General features: G+C 36.0%; 1 protein-coding gene across 1 annotated transcript in view; it reads left to right on the top strand.

Annotated features, from left to right (window-relative positions):
* Window positions 1–5,402: 5,402 nt before the first annotated feature.
* Window positions 5,403–24,865, top strand: part of WDR72 (WD repeat domain 72) — a 180,931-nt gene continuing 161,468 nt past the window's right edge. The window contains exons 1-7 of the mRNA XM_069459662.1: window positions 5,403–5,555; window positions 14,318–14,424; window positions 20,130–20,208; window positions 21,304–21,478; window positions 22,169–22,242; window positions 23,294–23,413; window positions 24,379–24,524. Of these exons, the coding sequence (XP_069315763.1) occupies window positions 5,403–5,555; window positions 14,318–14,424; window positions 20,130–20,208; window positions 21,304–21,478; window positions 22,169–22,242; window positions 23,294–23,413; window positions 24,379–24,524 (854 nt within the window). The remainder of the gene's footprint in view (window positions 5,556–14,317; window positions 14,425–20,129; window positions 20,209–21,303; window positions 21,479–22,168; window positions 22,243–23,293; window positions 23,414–24,378; window positions 24,525–24,865) is intronic.

The raw sequence follows: 24,865 nt of genomic DNA on the forward strand, positions 1-24,865 counted from the left end.
AAGGCTGTAATATCCCTTTAAAAATAAAACCTCCATTTGTCAAATTTTATATACAAAGCTTTAATTATCTTTTGGGTCTTAATAACATCGATTTTTATCTTTTCTTGGTAGCTCAAGGATCATTTAGAATATACTTTTTTAGTTTCCAAATATTCAGAGAGGGAATATTTCAAACTTTGTGTTGTATGTACGTTGTAGGGTGTGGGGAGAGAGGTGGTTTCAGATTTGTACTCATTTTGGTCAGGTAATGTTGCCTATATGGTATTAATCCTTGGTGATTTGTTGAGACATATTTCGTGGTCTAATATGATCAAAGTTTATAACTGTTGTATGTGTAATTTAATTGAATATGTTTTTATATAATACCTGGGTGCAGAGACCTATACAGTTTCATGATTTTAGTAATGCAAATTATGTGGATCAAGTATTTTATATCCTTAACATTTTTTGTCTGCTTGATCTATTTAATACTGATTGAGATGTGTAAAATCTCTTTCCGTCATAGTTCATTTATCAACTTTTCTTTGTAGTTTTGCAAGACTGTATTTTATGTATGTTGAGGCCTAGTATTGGGTACCTAGAGATTATTATCCTTTTCTGGTGAATGATTTATTTAATCATTATATAGTGTCCCTCCTCACTCCATAGCAGTTTTGCCCTAAAGCCATTTTGTCCAATATTGCCTCATTTTTTTTTTAAATTACAATTTTCCTGGTATATTCTTATTTATCTCCTTATTAACCTTTCTGTGTTAATATTTTGAGAATCTCTTGTAAATAGAGTATACTAGGATATATTCTAATTGAGAATCTTTGTCTTTTAACTAGTTTAATGCATTTATTTGTCTTGTTACTAGCATCGTTTATCTTGATCCCCAAATTTCTCTTGCTCTGACTAGTGAGAGCCCCTTCAGGCAGGCCTCTGTGTCCTTTTGATGTGTCCTCACTCTTTGAGCACTTCCTTGCTTTAACTACAGTATGGTCCAGTATTATCTTATGTTTTCCCTGTTCCAGGCCGGGAATCAACCAATTTCCCAAGAAACCCTGGTTCCTTTTAGTAGAGAATAGTATTTAGTAGATGCTTAGTAAGCTCATTGCTATTGGAGTATTGCTGCTCCCAGACCTTCAGCCACCAAAAATAGAAAATGTATGTGTATGTATTTACATCTATATTTATTTCACACCAGTACCTCAGATTCTACTCCATTACCACTGGGATCATTTTGATTTTCTTCCTCTTTTCTAACAGTAAGAAATATGATTCCTGTTATAAATAATATATTAATTATTTGATCAGTCACCCTGTATGTAACCAATTTTCTATAAATGCTGCAGCCCTGTCTGCTATGTAGATTCTCAACAGATCATTTCATGGTTTCAACGCTCCTGTGGGGCTGTCCACTGCCCCATGTACGAGTGTCCTGCTCATCTCCCTGTATTTCTTTTTTGTTGTTGTTTTTATTATTTTTTTAATTTCAGAATATAACAGGGGTACAAATGTTTGTTTGCATGGATTGCTTTTGTACTGCTTGAGTCGAAGTTATTATATAAGTGTGCCCATCACCCAGATAGTATACATTGTACCTGTCAAGACCATTTTACCCATCCTCTCCTTCCCTTCCCACCTGCATGATTTCCATTGAGTTTTACTTCCATCTGTGCACATGAGTGCTGATCAGTTAGTTCCAATTTAATAGTTGAGTACATGTGGTGTGTGTTTTTTTATTCTTGTGATACTTCACTTAGGAGGATGGTTTCCAGTTCCATCCAGATTGTTGCAAAAGGTATCAGTTCATTTTTTTAAATGGCTGAGTAGTACTCCATTGTATACATATACTGCATTTTATTAATCCATTCATGAATTGATGGGCACTTGGGTTTATTCCACATCTTTGCGACTGTGTATTGTGCTACAATAAACATTCTAGTGCAAGTGTCTTTTTGATAAAATGACTTTTTTTCCTTTGGGTAAATACCCAGTAGTGGGATTGTTAGATCCTATGGTAGGTCTATGCTTTTAGTTCTTTGAGGAATCTTCATACCATTTTCCACAGAAGTTGTACTAGTTTGCAGCCCCACCAATAGTGTATAAGTGTTCCTTTCTCTCCACATCCATGCCAGCATCTATTGTTTTGGGACTTTTCGATAAAAAGCATTCTCACTGGGGTTAGGTGATATACATTGTGATTTTGATTTGCATTTCTCTGATGATTAGTGATGTTGAGCATTTTTTCATATGTTTATCAGCCATTAGTCTGTCTTCTTTTGAAAAGCTTCTGTTCATATCTTTTGCCCACTTTTTAATGGGGATGTTTGATTTTTTTCTTGCTGATTTGCTTGAGTTCTTTATAGATTCTGGTTATTCGCCCTTTATCAGATATATAGCATGTGAATATTTCCACTATTCTGTGGGTTGTCTGTTTGCTCTATTGATTGTTTCCTTGACTGTGCAGAAGCCTTTTAATTTAATCAAGTCCTATTTATTTTTGTTGTTGCTGTGATTGCCCTTGGGGGTCTTCTTCATAAATTCTTTGCCTAGGCTGATATCTAGAAGAGTTTTTCCAACATTTTATTCTAGAATTCTTATGGTTTCATGTTTTAGGTTTAAGTCTGTTTTCCATCTTGATTAATTTTTGTGAGTAGTAAGAGATATGGATCCTATTTCATTCTTCTACATGTGGTTATCCAATTTTCTCAGCACCATTTATTGAATAGGGATTCTTTTTTTCCTGTCTTTGTCAAAGATAAGATGGCAAAATGTGGGTGGTTTTATATCTGGGTTCTCTGTTCTGTTCCACTGGTCTATGTCTCTATTTTTGTGCCAATACCATGCTGTTTTGGTTACTATAGCCTTGTAGTATAGCTTAAAGTCTGGTAAAGTGATGCCTCCAGATTTGTTCCTCTTGCTTAAGGTTGCTTTGGCTGTTTGGGCTCTTTTCTGGTTCCAAATGTAGCATATAATTATTTTTTCTAGATCTGCAAAAAATGATGTTGGTATTTTGATAGGAATTGAATTGAATCTGTAAATCACTTTAGGCAGTATGGACATTTTAACAATGTTGATTCTGCCAATCTATGAGCATGATATGTTTTTCCATTTGTTTACATCCCATGCAATTTCCTTCCTCAGTGATTCATAGTTCTCTTTGTAGAGATCTTCCACCTCCTTGGTTAAATGTATTTCTAGGTATTTTATTTTCTTTGTACCTATTTTGAATGGTCTTGAGTTTTTGATTTCATTCTCAGCTTGACTGTTGTTGTATAGAAGTGCTACTGAGTTGTGCACATTGATTTTGTAGCTTGAGACTTCGGCTGAATTTATTTATCAATTCCAGGAGTCTCTTCGTGGAATCTTTGAGGCCTACTGTCACCACTTCTATTCAACATAGTGCTAGAAATCCCAGCCAGAGCAATCAGGCAAGAGAAGGAAATTAAGAGTATCCAAAAAGGGAAAGAAGAGGTCAAACTACTCCTCTTTGCTGAGATGTGATCTTATATGTGTTTCCTTATTATGTTTGTTTACACTTTTGGGCAGTAGCCCTCCTCACCCCACCAGAGATCTAATGGAGGATGCTGAATGTCCCCTAGCGTGCATGCCTTTCTTATCCTCCTTGCTCTGCAATAGTCTATGCCATGCTGTCCTTGTCAATGGATGCCCTCCTCATCCTCCTCAGGCTCTGACCCTTCATGCCAGGGCTACTTCCTTCACTCTCTTCAGTCCTTTTAGGCTCGTGACACCCCTTGTTGAAGTTTCTCATATGTGAGCTCCTTCCTCACTTGTTGTAGCTCCCACACTCAAGTACCAGACAGCCCTGTGTACTTTATTCCTTGTCACTGTGTTTGGACTCTGTAACTCTCATGGGGCTCTCCTCCTCGTCCCCCATTTGGACATCCTACCCACCCTCCCTGGGCTCTGACTCCACTGCCCTTCCTCACAGATACCCTCCTCATACTACTTGAGCCCTGACACTCCACTCATACTCTGTTCTACCTGTTGGCTTTAGGACTGAATTAACCAGGAAGATAAAGGGTTCTATCATTTTGGGAGCTTGTATTAGGTAAATATTATGTCTTTTCATTTAACATCTATATTTCATAATATTTGTCATTAATATTTTTTCTCTCCCTAGTTATGTTTACATTGTATAGACTATTCAATTTTGGATCTTGCTTTTTAAAATCTAATATTATATTGCCAATTGACTTAGCAAGTATGGGCATGTAGAACCACTAGATTCTTTTGGTTAGGGGGAAGGTGGTGATTTATTTATTTAATTATTTTATTTATCATTATTATGAATACATAATAGTTGTACATATTTATAGGGTACATGTGATGTTTTGATACAGGCATACAATGTGAATTAATCCAATCAAGGCAATCAGGGTATCCATCATCTCAGTTATTTACCATTTCTTTGTGTTAGGAACATTCCAATTCCACTCTTTTAGTTACTTTAAAGTATACCCTAACTTACTGTTGATTATACTCAGTTGTGTTATCAAATATTGTTCACACTGTCTATTATAATTATCTACCTGTATTTTTGTACCCATTAACCAACCCCACTTTTTCCCCACCTCCTCGCTACCCTTCCCAGCCTCTGGTAACCATCATTCTATTCTCTGTCTCCATAATATCTTTTTGATATTTAGTTCCCACATGAGAGTGAGAACATGTGAGATTTGTCTTTCTGTGCTTGGCTTATTTCACTTAACATAATATTCTCCAGGTCCTTTCATGTTGTTGCAAATGGCAGGATTGTATGTATTCTTTTTTTGTGCCTATATATTGTAATATTCCCTTGTGTATATGTACCACAATTTCTTTATGCATTTATCCTTTGAAACCCTAACCCTAACCTTAACCTAGAATATGGCAGAAATATGAATCTTTGACAACTAGGAAACACTTTTTTTATGGAAGAGATTTACTTTTTATTAGCAAATTCAGCAATTTCAGGTATTTGTTACCTAGAAGAGGTGATATTGTAGAGAGAGAGAGAGTTTACACAGCTGTCTTCAAATTATACCATGTAGATAGCACTATTCTTCTTGAGAAGCCTAGTAGGGCTTTGGAGCAGGATGGGATCAAGCCATAGGAAGAGTTGGGTGTGCAGTAGATAGACTATCACTATCTTTCTCCTTATCAGCATCAATAGTCAGAAATTGGAAGAAAAGTCATTCTTCTTTGATGAATTAGTAGTGGGCACAGTAATTTTGATGTCTGAAGACTGCTGTCTCCTCTAATTGATGGGGAAGCACCCTTTTCCATAGCCCTGGGCGAACATTAAAGTTTGCATCATTATAAATCTGCTTTGTAATAGTATCAGTTTCTCCAAATTTAGGAATGGTGACTGTGTATACTTCTTTCTTTCTCTGTGTGTCCAGGATTCACCCAGCATGAGGCCTTCCCTGCAGGCAGTGGCACTCTGGGGAAAGAAGGCCCCTCCCCACAGCATCACTGCCATCATGATCACTGATGACCAGCAAATGATTGTGACTGGAAGTCAAGAGGGTCAGCTCTGTCTCTGGAATCTCTCACCTGAACTAAAGGTTAGTGAAAGCTATTGATACTGAGACAGATGACATTCACAAAATAAGCACAACTTGCTTCTTCTACCTGCAATGAGAGTGAAAGGTTTGCATGATTGTTAAAAAGATGCTTACTAAAGTAATAAATTAGTTTTACTCCTGAATTTTGAGAAAATAAAGTACTATATGATGGATCAAGACCATATTTAAAAATTATATTATGAATATTGCTAATCTTAGCTACCAACTAAGTGTTATCACCCTTTAAGCTATGCTGAGTTTTACTATTTTGTATCCTGAATTATATGTTTAAGTAACTGAACTACAGACATGTAAGTATAATTCTAGAAATTATGGCTCATTAATCTAAACAAAGGGTACCCTTGAAAACCGCTATTAACCAAATGAGTAATATCTTAATTATCTGGGTGTTTCTGCTGGTTTGGCCTTCTTGCTATTCTTTTAGTCCCTGCTTGTCTGTGATTTTTACAGATCACATCAAAATGCTCTAAATCCAATTTACTATTTTCGTCCTCCTATTTCAGAACCTGACCTCACCTAGGATTTGGCCCATTGATTAGCAATTAATTGTCCCTGTACCGAGCTATAAACATTTAACATATTGGAATAGATATTTGCTTAACTCTAGCAGTCTCTAGACCCAATTTGAACATTTAAACTAATGATGTACTTAAAGTATATTGCCCTCATTAAGAAGCCTTTTAAAGATCAAAGACTATTTTTAGCCTTTAAAGTTTGTCACTTTAAAACCTAAATTAACAATTAATTGTAATTCTATTTTATGGTGTAATTAATTAACATCTCCCATCACTGAACAGTCCTACTACAGAGCTGCCAAGAAGTGCATAACAGGCCAGCTCAGCTCAATGTTTATGAACATCCTTGAAAGAAGGAATAGGTATTATTGCAACAGTTGTGTTTTGAAAGTGGTGGTGCTCACATTAATTTTCTATTATAGTTTAAACTCAGACTCCTAGATGGCTTAAAATGTCTCATTACTCTTTTTAATGTTGGAGAGTGTTATTTTCTGGCCAGAGTATTTGTCTAGCAATGTGTAGGTCGTGATAAGTTTAAGAAATTTGGAATCCTAGAATTATATCTTTGTTCATATGTTCCTGGTATTTACTCCACATTTGTTCAGACTACATTTGTTGAGTGCATACTGTAAGTTAGGCAATAGGTTAGATACTCATTCATAAGTTCAAACATGAATGAGAACACCTGGTGCTGGCTACAGGGAGTAAAAACGAAACATAGGCTACTGTGGTGCAATTGTGTTATAATACAAAGTGCTCTAAGTAGAGAATGGTCTGCACTGCATATTCAGTGGGGAAGTTATGCCATGCTTCTCTTAGAAGTACATTTTCTACTTGGAGTTAGAGCAGTATTTCTTAACCGGGGGCAATTTTGGTCCCCAAGAGACATTTGTTACTTACTATGTGCAGACATTTCAATTGTCACAACGGAAGGAAGAGAGGTGCTATTGGAATCTAGGGAGTAGAGGCTAGGGATGCTGTAAACATTGTATACTGCCCACGACAGCTCCTTACAACAAATAATTTTTCCATCCAAAATGCCTAGAGTTCCAATATTGAGAAATCCAAGATTAGGGATATGGGATGGGAATGGGAATCAGATGAACAGGAGTGGAAGAAACAAGGGCATTCTATGTTAAGGAAACAGCCTGGGCTCAGAGAAAAGTGAGGAGCTCTCTGTTGCTGGATCACAGAGAGGTAAGGCCAGTGGGGAGGATAGGGCATGGAGAAATTTAGTTGACAACTGAAGGAGTTTATATGGAGTGCTCTAGGCAAGGAGAGCTGTTGAGGAGATATCAGTGGGGGATGGGATCAGCTTTGTGTTTTGGAAATTCACTGTGAGTACATTGTGAAAAAGTTAATTAGGCAAATGAGATATTGATGAGTATGAATGTGAGATACTCCATGTGAAGGTTTTCCTTAACACTTTCTATGGCTAACCATAGGGCCAGAGTGAATGAACAACTTTTCTTATTTTCCCATGACTCTTACCCCTACATCACAACTGATCAATTATTAGCAAGGAAAGTCCCAGACTATGCAAAATCAAGGGCATTTTTGAATTCTCAACAAATTCCTTTGTTATATGTAAGGCAGTTGAGTGAGTGAATTATCTTAATGGTTAGTAGTTTAATTTTATTTTTGTTTAAAAAAATATATATATAAATAATTTGGATAGGGGAAGAAAATGGGAGGCCTTGAGGACCTGAGAGACTGTAAGAGAAGATATAACTAACTGTACGGGTGACTGAGCCACTGTAAGGCAGCTGGATGCCAATGGGTGTCTCAGGGAAAGGACAGCAGGAAGGGGAAGAGGAAGTTGTTGGGGGTTGGTGTATAAAGTGAACAGGGAGCCATTTATTTCCTCTTTGTACTAAATTTGAAAAGCCCTTTTCCCCTTCCAAACAGATGTAGGTAAAAGAAAATATCAGGTTCTGTGGTCTTCAACACTCACTTTCCACCATATAAAGTGGAAAAGCAAATCCAGGGACACTTACTCATGCAGTCACTAGGCAAATTACATAGATGTTCTTTATTCTAGGTGTAGATCTCTCTTTCAAGTTTCTCAGAGTCTAGTATAGGAGACAGACTTGTAAATAGGAAGTTGTAAAGCAATGTGATACTTTACCTACTCTACATATCTCGTGTAAGAAGAGTCATATGAGACTTGTGTTTTTGTAACTGGCTTATTTCAGTCAGCATAATGTCTTCCAGGTTCATCCATGTTGTAGCATATAACAGTATTTCCTTCCTTTAAAGGTTGAATAATATTCCATTGTATGTATATACCACATTTTGTTTATCTTTTAATCTATTGATGAGCACTGGGGTTGCTTCCACCTTTTGGCTATTGTTAATGATGCTGCTAATGTCATGGGTGTGCAAATATCTATTTGCATCCCTGCTTTCAATTCTTTTCAATACCCAAAAGTGGAATTGCTGGCTCATATGGTAACTATTTTAAAAATCATTTTTAATTGACACATAGTAATTATGCATATTTATGGGGTATTAATTCTATTATATTTTTAATTTTTTGAGGAACCCCTATAGTGGCTACACCACTTTACATTCCCATCAGCAGTGGACAGGAGTTCCAATTTCTCCACATCCTCACCAACGCTTGCTATTTTTTTGCATGGGTATTTTTGTTTTTTATAATAGCCATTCTCATGGGTGTGAAGTGGTAACTTGTTCTAGTTTTGAAGGGAAAGGCTTTCCGATGGTGCTGCTTGAGCTGAGTTCTAAAGGATGAACAGGAGTGGAAGGTGGGGGAAGATGACAAGTGCATGCGAAAGATATGAGAGCATTTTGCCTTCAGGGAACTGCTAAAATAGTTGAGTAGACCTGGTACACAAGACAGTAAATTAGAGGTGATGGACACATCTAGAAAGGCTGGACTAGGCCCAATATGGAATCTGACACGCTGAGGGATTTAGGGTGTTTTTTTGTTGCTGTTCTTGTTCCTTTTAAAAAAATTAGCAAGAGCTAACAACATGTGCTAATTAAAAGCAGTGGTGATATTAGGGGCTTTTGAGGATGTTTTATGTGAGCAGATGTCCATAATATTATTCCATTATATTTGGGTTTTAGAGTACCACTTGCTAGCAGTGAGAAGAGCATATTGGGGTGAGGGGAGATGAAATCAGGGACAGGGACTGTGAGCAGGCGAGACTTCTACAGTAACTTAGTCAAGAAAGTTTTAGAGCATGAACCAAACCAGTGGCAGTGGGAATGAAGAGGAGATGAAAACTGGAAAGATGTTAAGAGAGAATGGACAGGACTGAGAAACCAATTGGATGTGGAGTAAAGAAGAGGAAACAGGCAAGGACCCCCTCTGGATCTGGGGTTTGGGAGATGGGTGGGACTGATGGGATGATGGTATCATTCATTTGCATAAAGTATAAAGGGAATTAGAGAATAGGAGTAGAGAAGGGAAGAAGGTGATTTAAGTTCTGAACATCTTGGAGTATCTGAGTATTCAGTAGGTGATTGAGTACGCATCTCAGTCTCTCCCTGTCCATGCGCAGTGGGATAGCAAGGCCCAGGGGGGCCAGAGAGTAAGTGTCTCCCTTTCCTGAGCTTCTCACTGCATAAGTGGGTTACAAATGCCACCTCCAGGTTCAGGATCTGACACCCATATCCCTTCAGTTTCCCCAGAACTCTGTGAGATCTACCAATGAGGAGCTTCTCTAAGTCTCATGTTCTTAGGAACATTCTCAAATGGGTTTTCTGATATTGATTGCTGTTACCCATCACACCTTTAAGCATAGAGAGAGGGAAGGTGAATACCCTCTCAGATAGATTCCCTTAGTATTGCTATGTTCTGTTTTTCCTCCTAAAACTCAGAAGGACACACAACAAAATGAAGGAAAGCAATGGAGAAAACGAATGGAAATCTGGGTCAAGTTCTAGCCCTGATATTTACCCACTGTGTGATCCTGGGCAAATGACTTTATTCTTTGAGCTTCAATCTCGTCACCTGTGAAATGGGGATTTGAACACCGTGCTTGCACCTGGCACCTGGAATACGGCAGATGTTCATCAAGTTGTGTGTTCTTTTTGTTTTCCCATTTGTGCTATTAGAAGTACCGGGAGATGGGGGTGGGGGTCGGCAAGAAACCAATGCTTCAGTTTTTAGAACCAGTGAATAACAGTAAAGGTTTCCTGGGTTTGATCATGATGATGACTAGGTGTGATTGTAGATTTTTTTTTATTTTGTTATTCTTCACAACAGTTCTAGAGTATAGTCAATGAGAAAATTGTAATGAATTGTCGCAGCTTATTCAATACTTGTGGGGATTTAGAAGCAGAATGAGGACTTCATATGAAAGGCAGTGGTGTTCCTTTCTGATATTTTGTCCATAGTGAATTTTCTCTGGAGGAGGGAATATCCTTGACAGGCCCTAATTTATTGCTTAATTTGGCTTTGGAAAGATTGGAAAGGGATTAAATGCATAGTGGTATACGTCCCTGAGTGTGATGGCAGGGAAAGGTAGTATGCTCCTCTCTAAGATAGAACCTTCTGGACGTTCCAGGAAAAATGTAAAGGGTTAGAACTTGGATTGTAAGTGATTCTAATCAACCACAAAACCCTCTTTGCAGCACTAAAAATTTAGTCTGACAACAGATCCTTTAAAGAAATATTTCTGATTATGATAGAAATGATATGAAGGCAGAGAATAATTATGTCATGAAATGATTTGTCCTCACTGATATGGCCGGATTGTTATCTCTATATATGTCTACATAGTTCAGAAAAGACACAATAGATATTGATTAATTTGAAAAATATATTTTTATTGCCCACAAAACATTTGCTAGTTATTCAAATTAAACTTTTGTTCTATTATTGACAGCTCCTTCCCCATCTAAAGACATCTGACATGTTTTCTGGTTTAATTTTCATAAACATTGTACAAAACAATGAGAAATATAACTCTTTCACACATGAGATAGTAGCAGCCCTTAGTGTCATATTTTTAAAATTCTCCTATAAGAGAAACATTGATATTTTAAATAATCATTTAGTTAAAATTTTGTTTTTAATGTAGGAAAGTTAATTTTACTATTTCTGAGGCAGGAAGCCAAATAAGGTATTTTTAAAAAATTTAATAGACTTTTTTTTTTTAAAAAAAAGAAAGTAGTTCTAGGTTCACAGCAAAATTGAGTGGAAGGTACAGAGAGTTCCCATACCCTCCCCCCACTATCAACATCCCACACTAGAGTGGTGTGTTTGTTACAATTAACGAACCTACGCATCGTTATCACCAAAATCTATAGTTTACATTAGGATTCACTCTTGGTGTTGTACGTTCTACTTGGTATTGTACATTCTATGAGTTTTGACAAGTGTATGATGACATGTATCCACCATTATGATATCATGCAGAATAGTTTTACTGCTCTAAAAATCCTCTGTGCTCCACCTGTTCGTTTTCTGCTTCCCCCAGCCCTTTATAGCCACTGATGTTTTTATTGTCTCTATAGTTTTGCCTTTTCCAGAGTGGATACAGTTGGAATCGTATAGCCTTTTCAGATTGGCTTCTTTCACTTAGCAATATGCATTTAAGATTTCTCTGTATCTTTTCATGGTTTGATAGCTCATTGCTTTTTAGTGCTGAATGATATTTCATTGTATGAATGTACCACAATTTATATATCCATGCACCTACTGAAGGGTATATTGGTTGCTTCCACATTTAGGCAATTATGAATAAAGCTGCTATAAACATGTGTACAGGTATTTGTGTGGACACACCTTTTCAACTTATTTGGGTAAACATCAATGAGCTCAATTACTGTAAGAGTCTGTTTAGTTTCATAAAAAACTGCTCTCTTCCAAAGTAGCCGTAGTATTTTGCATTGCTACCAGCAATGAATGAGAGTCCCTGTTGCTCCACATCCTTGCCAGCATTTGATGTTGTCAGTGTTCTAGGTTTTGGCCATTCTAATAGGTATGTAGTGACATCTCGTTGTTTTAATTTACACTTCCCTTATGACATACGTCGTGGAGCATCTTTTTGTATGCTCACTTGCTGTTAGTATAACTTCTTTGGTGAGGTATCTGCTCCGATCTTTTGACTATTTTTTAATCAGGTTTTTCATGTTCTTATTGTTGAGTTTTAAGTGTTCTTTGTATGCTTTGGATAATAGTCCTTTATCAGATATGTTTTTTGCAAATATTTCTCACAGTTTGTGTCTAATCTTCTTATTTTCTTGATCTTGTCTCTGTTTTTTGTATAAATTAGAAACATCTTTTTATTTTAGAAATTTTAGGTAATATAGATAATTTAGAAGTGAAAATTGATGCCCAAAAAGTCCTCCATGGTAGCTGGCCTGGTATTTGGTCTATGACTAATGGAATTTCAGTCCTTTTTATTTTGGTTTTATGGATATATAATTTGTAAATTAAAATTATATAGATTTAAGGTATACAATATGATGATTTCATATATATAAACATCATGAAATGATTACCACAATCAAGTTAGTAACACATCTACCACCTTACAGTTACTTTTTTTTTTTTATCGTGATAACATTTAAGGTCTACTCTCTTAGCAAATTTCAAGTATACGTTATTATTAACTATAGTCACCATGTTATCCATTAGATCTCCTGAACTTATTCATTTTTTTTTTTTTTTTTTTTTTTGAGACAGAGTCTTTCTCTGTTATCTGATCTAGAGTGCCGTGGCGTCAGCCTAGCTCACAGCAACCTCAAACTCCTGGGCTCAAGCGATCCTCCTGCCTCAGCCTCCCGAGTAGCTAGGACTACAGGCCTGTGCCACCATGCCTGGCTAATTTTTTCCATATGTTTTTAGTTGTCCTGTTCATTTCTTTCTATTTTTTAGTAGAGACGGGGTCTTGCTCTTGCTCAGGCTGGTCTTGAACTCCTTACCTCGGGCAATCCTCCCGCCTCAGCCTCCCAGAGTGCTAGGATTATAGGCATAAGCCACTGTGCCTGGCCCTTATTCATCTTATAACTCAAAAGTTTGTACCCTTGGACCAGTATCTCCTCACCCCTAATCCCTGCCAACCGGCTGGCCTACTCTCTGCTTCTGTGAGTTTGACTTTTTAGATCCAACATGTAAGTGAGATCATACAGTATTTGTCTTTCTGTGTTTGGCTTATTTTACTTAGCATAATTTTTTTCAGTTTCATCCATGTTGTCACAAATGGCAGAATTTCCTTTTTAATGGCTGTATAATATTACATTGTATGTACAGTCTGCCCTTTGTATCTGTGGATTCTGTATTCATGAATCTCAGATTGAAAATATTTGGGTGAAAAAAGGATGGTTATGTCTGTACTGAACAGTACAGACTCTTTTTCCTTGTCATTATTCCCTAAACAATATAGTATGATAACTATTTACATAGCATTTACATTGTATTAGTTATTATAAGTAATCTAGACATGATTTAAAGTATATGAGAGGCTACATATAGGTTATATGTAAATACACATAATTTTATATAATGAACTTGAATATCTCTGTATTTTGGTATCCACAGGGGGTCCTGGACCTGGTCTCCCATGGATACGAGGGACAACTGTATATGCCACATTTTCTTAATCCATTTATCCATTGATGGACACTTTGCTTTTTTCTCATTTTGGCTGTTATAAATAATGCTGCAATGAACATGTGGGTGCAGATTCCTCTTTGAGATACTGATTTCATTTCCTTTGACTGTTGCTGGATCATATAGTAGTTCTATTTTTAATTTTTTGATTAACTACCATGCTGTGTTTTCAAAATGGCTGCACCAATTTACATTCCTACTACTAAATGATGTATTATGATGATTTCAAAAAGAGTAACATTTTCTCTTGTATTATTTTGTAAACTCATTTTGAATTCAGAAATCTGCACATTAATATGCTACTATCATTTGGTGGCCATTTTGTGCATAATAAGCATCAACACTGACTTATTTGTATTCACAACCTAGATGTTGTAAGACAAGTCTGGCAGTCATGTAGGTTTCATGATAGAGACCCAACCAAAACACACAAAAAATGTATATAATACAATGCCTTTATTGAAGTTTATTCTGTGGATTTTGATATGCCATATATCAGTTTTCCTAAAACTATGTACAGTAAAACCATAACATAACAGAATTTCCTAATCAGAATTATGAATACTATATAGTGTAATATTTTAATTATTTAAACACTTTACAGTTATTTAAAAACTTTTTCTTGTCATTTTTAGATCTCAGCGAAAGAACTCCTGTTTGGTCATTTGGCTTCAGTAACCTGTTTGGCAAGAGCAAGAGACTTCTCTAAACAGCCCTATGTTGTTAGTGCTGCTGAAAATGGGTAAGATGTGTGGAACTTTGTCCCCTTCTCTGTTCCCTTTGCTCTTGAAAAACTGTGAGGGGGGACAATTTTAAGGCTGAAGGAGACCTTTGTGATCAACATGTTTCTTTTACATATAGGAAAATTTAGATCTTGAAGGTTTGAATAACTTGTGTGGTGGTCTTACAAAGTGTAATAAATATTATAACTCCCACTAATTACTCCTTTCGCTAAATTGGGACCAAGATAAAGATTTCAACCTGTGTATCAGAACTTGTGTCACCCTTACTGGGTGAAAGACAGTGACAAATGTCTAGTATTGTAGAATTGGAAATAGAAAAGTCGAGGTGCTTGTCCTTTTTAATGTATTAACTCACTTTGAGTTCTTAGGCAATCCCATCCAAGCCTTCATAGTTTTAGAAAACAAATCAATAGTTACAATCTTCATGTTGTACCCTTGTCTGATGCCATTTTAAAACTAACAGACGAGAAGGCTCAATTGTGAGTAGGGTGGTGGGAGAGAGAAGGGGAAGGAACATTGCCAGTGATTTAGGTGCAGTTTCCTTGAAGCAAGCCTTGCTCTCATGAAATAGGACCTAGGAAAAAGCTCTGCTGATGGCTACTGTGAACTAGACTCTGCTGATGAGTTATTTGCCAAAGTATACTCAGGAATGCAGAAGCAATTCAACATGTGTTTGTGGATGAGGGATCAGGTTGCTGGTTGAAACAAGAGAACTTTCTCTTTTGTTTTTAACCCAAAGGGAAATTACATGTCTCTGAATTCTGAGAATCAAAAGCATAATAAGGAATTAAGGCCTGCTTTGTATAAACAGAATAGTTTAACAAAATGACTAGCAGAACAAATGTCAAAGATGTACCTATTCTCATAGCTTATAGTAAAGCAATAATTGTTAGGTTTAGACAGATTGAACTTTGGGTAAGTCTAAAGTGAAATATCCTAGTACATTCTTTTTTGTTGTTTTTTAACATTTGCCTGTAGCTTTCATACACTAGGGCTCCCACAAGGCCTCCTATACAGGCTGAGATATTTTTTCCCAAACTAGAGAATTTGGAGGATGGTGAACTTTTTCTGGAACTACTTGGAAAGTTGAGAAAAACATCATAGCTAAGTGGGAAATAGATCTGAAAAGTTACTGAGTTCTAGCTTGAGGTTTTTGTCCATAGTGGCCTAGCTGCAAAAGGGAAAGAGAAACCAGGGTTAAGGATATGTTTTTGATGATAGGTGAATTCAGCTATATGAGCCCTGTAAAGATGACTGTTAAGGAGCTGAGGAATCTGGTTTTGTTCTGACTAGCTGTCTTCCTTTGCCCAGATGATCTTAATTTTCTAGAACTCTATTCTTTTGGGCTTCCCCAAAATTTATCCTGTATCTATGATATATTTCTCAGGCAGTCCCTACACTTCAGCTACTATATACTTAGCAAATCCTAACTTAATCTGCTGGAAGTTATTGTATTGTAAACAACACTGTATTTTTTGCTGTGAAAAGTGCAAGGAAGTTGCCATAAGTTTAGCATTTCTACCCCAAGATGATCAGGCAGCACCTAGAATTGCTTCATGGCTCAGTTTTTCATTTTTTTCCCAAAGTATTATTTCATTTGTAGGAATCCCAGCTAATTCCAAGACAATGAATAGAAATAAGCACTTGGAGACCTGATGTCGAAACAACAGAATGCCAGAGAAAAAGAGAAAATTCTGAATGTAGACAGTGAAAAAAATCCCAGATTTACAAAGGAATGTTAATTAAACTGAGAGCTGACTCCCCAACAGTAAAATGAAGACTAGACAGAAATGAAATCCCTTCAAAAAGTGGAGAGAAATTATCTGTCAACTTAGAATTATATATCCAGCAAAAATACCTTCACCAAATTAGGGCAAAATCATAAAGCTTAAGACAAACAACAACTGAGAATGCTCACTACCAAAAGACCCACTACAAGTAACAAATTTCTAAATGATATTCTTCAATAAGAAGATCAATGATTTCAGAAGGAAGATCTAAGATGGAAGAAGGAAGGTTAAACATAAACCAGCAAAGTTTTAGAAAATTAAAATAAAAGCAGACTATTAGACATAATGATGTTTATATACACCTATCCACACATATACACCGTCCTGCTCAACAATGGCGTATAATAGTGTAGCCACCAGAATTCCACATGTTCTGGTGTTCTGGAGGAGGGTAAGATGTTAGACTTTAAGCTACATGTACATGTTGACATTTCCAGGGTAGCCCCTAAAAAAAGAAACAAAAGAAATAAAAATAAAAGAAAGAATATATATGTTTCCATTTAAAAAAGAAAAAAAGTATTGTTTAATTTAAAGAAAACAGAAAAAAATCAAAGAAAAAATGAGACAAATAGAAAATATAAAATAAGGTAGTTGAAATAAACCTAAATAGTAATCTCAGTTATATATTATCAGATGCATACTACTCAAAATTAGGTTGCTATAGCTGTATTAATATTTTATAATAATAAATATATTGTTAATAAAATTTAAGGCAAAAAGTCCTGGCACTGATAGAGAGGGTTTTTAGTTATTAACGGAAGTTTTAGTCCCCAGCAAGAGATAAGCCCAGAGAATGAGGCAGGCACCAGGCCTCAGAGGCCTCTAGGACAGTGCTCCTAAAACCTGAGTATACATCAGAATCACCTGCAGTGTTTGTTTAAATACAGATTTCTGGGCCCCACTCCTGGAGAGAGGGATTCAGTAGGTCCGGGCTGAGGCCTAAGAACTTGGATATCAAACATTTTCCTACAGTGCTTGATACTGTTGGTCCAGAGATCTTATTTGGAGTATCAAGGACACCACATTTGGGGCAGTGAGAGCAAGTGTGGCATCAAGAATAACTTGGGGAATTCATTAGTGACAATATCATTCATTAAGATAATGAACCAAAGAGGGATGGTGCTATGTTTCATTTTGAACAAGAGGAGTGTGAACTCCTACAAGTCATACAGGTGGAGACATCAAATAGCTGGGTGCATATGGAAATCTAGAGCTCAGGTGAAGACATCTGGGCTTCCAAGAGCATAATAACAGTGCCTGAAACTGTGGGAGTAGATAACTCACCCAGGAAGAGAGTGAAACGGGGAAAGTATAACACAAAAAAGTCTAAGGAAAACCAATACTGAAGAATCAGGCTGAGGAAGAAGGGGAGGCTGAGAATGCCAAGGAAAACCAAAAGCATAATGGAAGACAAGGAAAAAGAGAGTTTGAAGAATGGAATAGACTTCAAATTCAAGATGACAAACCAAATAATCATGTTTCTCTCCTCTTGTTCCAGACACTTCATTAAAATTTGAGCAGAGCAATGTGTTATAAGCCTAGAAGTATAAGAAATAGGAGTGGAGCCAGGAGAAAATAGTATATTCCTGGAAGATGAAAAGTGTGTGGAATGATTATGGTTGACATATTTATTCATTGGATGAATTTTTATTGAGGTGCTAAGGTGGGGATGTAGAGTTGAGCACAACAAAAAAGACCCTTTCTCAAGGCACTTCTAATGAGAATATAACAATTTTTTAATTTTATATGTCATAGATACTTCTCCCTGTGTTTTTCTTTTTATTAAAATAAAAATTTAAGAATTTTTAAAATTTTGGAAACCATTAAATTTAATATTTTATAATTGAAGGGGATTTTTAGCTATGTATAAACTTTAGGGGAAGAATCTGAAAAATGAAAAGAATATGCATTTTGATAGATTTCATGTCTTGCTGTTAATTATGTAACTTGTACAATTCTTGCTCAAGTACAAATGCTGTTTTTGATACACCATGAATTTGCTTTCTTTTATTAAATATAATTGATAGGCAAAGGGTCAACTTCTGCTTTGCTATATTTTTGTTTTTGTTTTTGTTTTTTCCAGATTTAAGGTAGAAAATAAGATGATAAGCAAACAGGGAAAACATTGGAATCCAAGATGGTTTGAATATATTAGTGTCACTGAGGGAGCTTTAACTGATGCTCAGGCTTCAACCCTAGAAAATGTGAATTAATCAGCATGATTTGATGTCTAGATTGGGTCAGGCATCAGTATTTTTTTTTTAGAGTTATCTAATAATTCTAATTAGAGCCAGAGTTTAGAGCTACGGTTTAGAGATGGACTTACCTAAAAAACAGATCAACTGACTGGGAGCTTTTCAAAACCACATGCGCCAGGATCCCAACATAGAGCCGTGGAATTAGAATCTCTGAGGGTAATTTTTGAACTATTTACAGGTGATTGCTGATGCATAGCTAAAGTAAAAAACCACAATAATATATTCCACATAAGGCTAAAATTTTATATTTTTGGCTGCTTAAGGTTCAGTTACTTTACCTTTGTGGTCTATTTATTTACCTTCTAGATTTAGTATTAGTTTCTTTACCTTGGAGATATATTATTTCAATTTCTACCTTTCTCCCAATCTTATTTTTTAGTATACACACACAGACACACAGAGATTTTTTTCCCCTTGTTTCATAGAATTAAATACCTTTTCAGGTACTTCAAAACCTTTTTGGAATAAGGTTGAATATAAACAGAGGCGGGAAAACCATAAATATTTTGTTTCTGTGTATAGGACATGCTTTCTCAACTTCAGTACTACGGCATTTTGAACTGGACAATTCTTTGTTGTGGGGATGGTCCCATGCATTGTAGCCTATTTAGCGGCATCCCTGGCCTCTCCCCACTAGATGCCAGTAGTGTGTTTCTAGTTGTAACAACCAAAAAAATCACCAAACATTGTCAAATGTCCTTGAAAGGTGTGGGAAGAGGGGAGAGCAGAATGACCCTAGTTTAAGAATCACTGGTTTAGAAGACTGAGTTCCAGTGTTTGGTTAGAAAAACAAAAAAGCCTGCAAATCACTAAATACATATAGTATTTAACATTATTAATCTGTATATTTTGCTTCCTAATGGCAGCATCTCCCTTAATACCTATAAAACCTTTAGTTTTCTTTTGTGGAAAATTTTGCTTATGTATTGAAACTATGAACTGAAGAATATTACCACACATCTCTGAAACAGCCATTTTGATTTTTGTGAACAGAAATCATATAGATTTAAACCACCCTACACTGGGTGTATTTTGTACCTGTATTTTATAACTGTATCTATGTCTTTGTAACACCTATGTAACCAAGTAAGAGTTTTCTAAACAGTGGTAGTTTTCTAAATATTAGGTGGCAAGAATGATTTCAGGGTTTCAAATCAGGAAAAGCAAAGAAATAAACCGTAGCAATGATAGACCAAATGTAGCCTCTTGGTGGCAGTGTTTGGTTTTACAAAAAACGATACCTTGACTCCAGAAGATGCAACACTCGATGCATTATGCTTTTCAAAATATGTAGTTTAAGTTCAGTGAAATAAACCATTTTCAAGAGGATGCAGTTTCCACGGAAAGATTGTTGTACTGTCACTAACCGGCAGTGATAGCTGTATCCCCACAATTTGTCGTAGGCTGAGTTAGCCCTAAAGTAAGGTTTGCAGGCTGGCGGCAGGGTGTAATTACTCAAACAAAAAGATACAGATACAGTATGTCATCCCTGCTAATGACCACAACATTTTCTTGCCCAGTAATCTGTAACAAAAAGCCACATAAATGATCAGGCTGCACTTGAGTGCAGCACTAAAGAAAAACTTGGTGGCATAAAAATTATTCCAGCCAATTGAGTGGAAATGACAGAGAATAATACAAAGTTATCTCTGCTAGGGAGATGTGTGTTTGGAATGTCACCAATGGACAGTGCGTGGAGAAGGCCACACTTCCTTACAGGCACACTGCAATCTGTGTAAGTATGCTCACTGCTTTCAGGACATTTCTGCTTTCTGCAATTGTGTGGAGCCTTTGCTATATGCACATTTAAAGAAATACCTTTGAAGAATATTCTTGTCTCCAATCTTTATTTTGTCATGAGGATAGAATATCATCAGTAATCATCTGCTATTTTGGCATTTTCCTTTCCCCAAAGGTATTATGCAACCAGGTTTTTTTCTGATTCTTTCATTTTTGTATATAACAGATAAATTTGAAAGGCAAATTCTATATATTTCCTTAGTGGCACAAAACACACACACACACACACACACACACACACACAAGATTCCATTTTAATGATGGGCTATTTTATAAGGCATAAAATCTTTCCCCCTCATTTCCAATTTCAACCTATTTTTTTGGTGGACAGTTTCTTAATTTCTGATTTTTTTTTTAATGAAAACAGAGCAAGAAGCATAGCCATAACTTTTATAATCATTTCCCAATATTTAAAGAATATCTTGGCTTTTAGTAGATGGACTCCGTATATAAGGTAGTTGCATGATTCCAATGGTGCTGACAGCATTGGTTTTCTTTTAAATATATTTTATGCATTGCTTTGAGTGTTGTGACTCAACATTCATAAACTCCTTTGTATTCTTCGGGGATCAAAACTCTACACAGTAAGAGAGCTTATTAAGGGTAGAATGTACTACTTGAACTTTAAGAAAAGTCATTTCCAAAACTTATTTGTCACAAGAAATCCTCAAATTCTCTTCAAATATTTTTATTTCTTCTTAACATGTAGCAATTTTGTTGTCCTTGTTTAAGTGCAAGTAGCTCTCCAGAAGTAATACATTGTGAACTTTCCATGATTTGGAGTAAGATTCCTTCTTCCAAAAGATCTCCCTTTCTCCAGAAAAATCATGAGCTACAAATAAGACTAAAGTGCAAAATCAACACTTTATGAGTGTGAAATAACTGAACTGAAAGAAATTTTAGTTGCTATTCAGTTCAGTACCTTAATTGAACATATGCTAAACTAAAATCTAGAGAAGTCTTCAGCATAGCCACAATTATGTTAGTTGCTGGTTATAATTAAATTTTTCTTTGAATTCCATGTACATAGTATTACCACTGCTCATTCCGGATGACAGGAGAAGGTTGGCTTCTTTGTTGTGGAGAATATCAAGATGTCCTTATAATTGATGCCAAAACTTTGGCTGTTGTTCACACTTTTACATCATCTCAGTCTCCCGATTGGGTCAACTGCATGTGCATTGTTCACTCCATGAGAATTCAAGGTAATAATGGGGGATTGTATAACACTAAAAGATTGCACATAAAAATACTTACCTTTGAATTATTTGTGAAGTTGTTGAGCAAGAGTTTATAAAGAATGTTTCCTTATGTTTACCTATTAGTGGGGATAGCTCTGTAAGTCAGATCAAGAAAAACTGAGAACACCCACACCGGTGGTTCAAGTCATTAGTAAGTCAGCAAGAGGTTACGATGACGTGGAAAGAAGTGAATCTGTGTTTCTATGACCCAGTTCTGCTTGGTGCATTTTAAATATTACAAGTTGGTTTTTATTGTGGATTAGCAGGACTCTTGGAATTTTCCCCTGTTGTATCTTCTGGATGTAGTATCGAGGAGAATTTAGTTTCTATGATGAGTGAATACACAGAAAAGTGGAAGCTGGCTCCTTACTCATTTCTGAAATAGGAAGATTTAATGTTACCAACATGATGATTTACAATGTGTTTCTGCTTGTTGTTGTGGTCTTCTTATACAGAGGAATCACTTTGAAATTTTAAAACAAATTTGGAACATGATGTAAAAATATTTATTATTTTTATTTAAAAAGAAACCCAAAGCTGAATATTTTCCAACCATAAAGCCCTGCATAATCCTTACATGACTATGAATGATTTTTACAACAACCACTTATAGCACTGGTGAGCTTATGTGACCTTTGTCTTTTTTTACAGAAGATTCTCTCTTGGTGGTATCAGTAGCTGGTGAGCTCAAAGTATGGGATCTCTCCTCGTCTATCAACAGCATCCAGGTTTGCTTGGAGACTCTACTGTTTTTTTCTCTAATTTCAAGCATATTTATTGAACTTTTAAAATGATAAGGATATTACATGCTCATTGTTAAAAGTTCAAATAGTATAGAAGTGCATAAATTTTACCTCCGTATACTTCCCCCATCCATCTTTCCAGAAGTGAGCATTGGTGTAGTTGGATTGTATACTTCGACGTTCCTCTATGCATATACAAATGTTTTTATCTATACACACACACACACACACACACACACACACACATAAACAGACACACATTGATTACATTTTAATTTTAAAAAATCATAGCAGAATATCTCTCTGTCCCTTACAGCAGAAGATCCCCTTTCTTCTGCGTATGTGTGAGGGGTGGCATGGAGATGACTATGAACACTTGGGGGTCACATTCCCTGGGAAGCTGGTATATTCACCTGCTCATTGGCATCAGGCTGCAAGTTGAGGTGACAGAAAAAAGAACAGTCACAGTATTTGTGTTGATGACAAAGTTATTCGGTTTCCCAAGGAGCTCTGGGGTCTCTTTAGGAACTTCTTGGTTGAGGAAGCCTAGGAATTGTGTTGCCATGCTGAGCTCAAGACAAACACACCAGCATGATCAGAAACTTATTGAGAACATAGTATTCTATGTGTTCTGTGTTGTCTACTATTCTATCTTTTCAAAACTCTGTTCATTTTTTTTTCAGCAATTACAATATGCAGGAGTTTTTTTAGTCATGATTTTACATTTTTTGTTTAATCTTTCTGCCATGTCTGAAAGTGACTTATTCTTAACTTTATATTCTTACCATCCAGCATAGCTCCCCACAGAATGTTTGTTGAATGATTATATGTAATGAGTCCTTGAATCCAAGTGGATTTCTGCTCACAGATTCCATTGCAAAGTAACTTCTTAGTTCAAAACACTCAACAGGAAACTTGGGTACTTTGCATTTTTTAAATCGTGTGATCTACTTTAGGTGTATGGGGAGCAGTCCTTCTCGTGGTTGTATATAAATTAACTAAAACTGGCACTAAAATATTTTCTTTCCTTTTGAAGGAAAAGCAAGATGTGTATGAAAAAGAATCCAAGTTTCTCGAGTCCTTGAACTGCCAGACAATACGATTTTGCACATATACTGAGAGACTTCTATTGGTGGTATTTTCTAAATGTTGGAAGGTATTATAAAATAACATGATAAACACCAGTGATGTAAAAATGTAATTTGTTTTTTTCTTGCTCAGGGAAACAATTATAAGAATATGATTTTAATATGATACAAACTCTCTGTGATCATATTACCAGAGCATGCAAGGAGGTGTCTTTTATGACGTATCAGTTTTTAACTCCCTACATTCAGTAGTTTTGCATCTCAAGATATCATATGTGTAGTAGTATATCCTAATTTTATTAATAACAAGCCATAATAATAATAAACACTTATCTCTAAATAACTTTAAAAAATTGGTGCCTGTAGAACTAAGTAAAAAACTAATACTTTATGTCTACCTAGATTGATCTTATTTTTAGATGTTTTTCTACTTTGTCACTACACTTGTTTCTAGGCAGTATACATTCTTTTCTTGTAAATATATTCACTGACATCTCCTAGAAGAACAAAAAGCTAAGTTACCATCATCATTTGATATTGTAGCATCCTTTTCTTCTTTAGTGTTTCATATAACTGACTTATTTAACAAAACCATATATGTTATTGTCACTTTATGATGATAATATATTTTTGAACAAAATTTAAAGTATATGGTCTAACAAAAGATTTCTGCTGTATAATTTTTTGTCTATAATAAAATTTCAAATGTTAAACATGGACTACCCATATGGAAAGAATACAATTATTTAGAAATTTTGAGATTTTTGGTTTCTATGTTTAATGGGCACATTCTGGAATGATACAACCAGATAAGCTTTATCCACTGAACCTACCCTGGGATAAATGTGAGAAAATCAGTGCTAGTAAAATATCATCTTGATGTCTGAGTGCAGTATGGTCTGTTATTAACACTTAGTATGTTGTTACATTATTACTATCATCCAAACAGTCTTGATAAACATAATTTATCTTTTATTTCACTGGGAGATTAGACTGTAAGCATTTGTTAATGTGCATCGACTTTGTGTTTTAGGTTTATGATTACTGTGATTTTTCCCTTCTGCTGACTGAAGTTAGTAGAAATGGGCAGTTCTTTGCCGGTGGAGAGGTGATTGCTGCTCACAGAATCCTCATCTGGACAGAAGACGGTCACAGTTATATCTATCAGCTGCTGAACAGGTGGGCTCAGATGGGAGCGGCATACAAAACATTCAGGTAGAAAATGAACTTTGGGAGGTTTATTATGGAAAAATCCCTGCATGCTGCCCATGATCAAAAACCAGAACAAAACAACTTTGGCACTAGAAGATTTACTCTGGGCTTGGTAGGCTTCAGCCTTTGTACAAAACAGCAGGGGATGAAGGAATGAGATTAACCATGTATAACTTGTACAGCTGGTGCTGGGTTTTCAAAAAGTCACTTGTAATTATTAACCCAACAATTTCTAACTAGAGTTTAGAAACTTGAATGGTACCATCCGGCTTTTGAAAGTGGGAGGGGGGGAAAACGAATAAAGAACT

This window comes from Eulemur rufifrons, chromosome 2 (genome assembly GCF_041146395.1).
Source record: "Eulemur rufifrons isolate Redbay chromosome 2, OSU_ERuf_1, whole genome shotgun sequence".
In the NCBI taxonomy this organism is placed as follows: domain Eukaryota; kingdom Metazoa; phylum Chordata; class Mammalia; order Primates; family Lemuridae; genus Eulemur; species Eulemur rufifrons.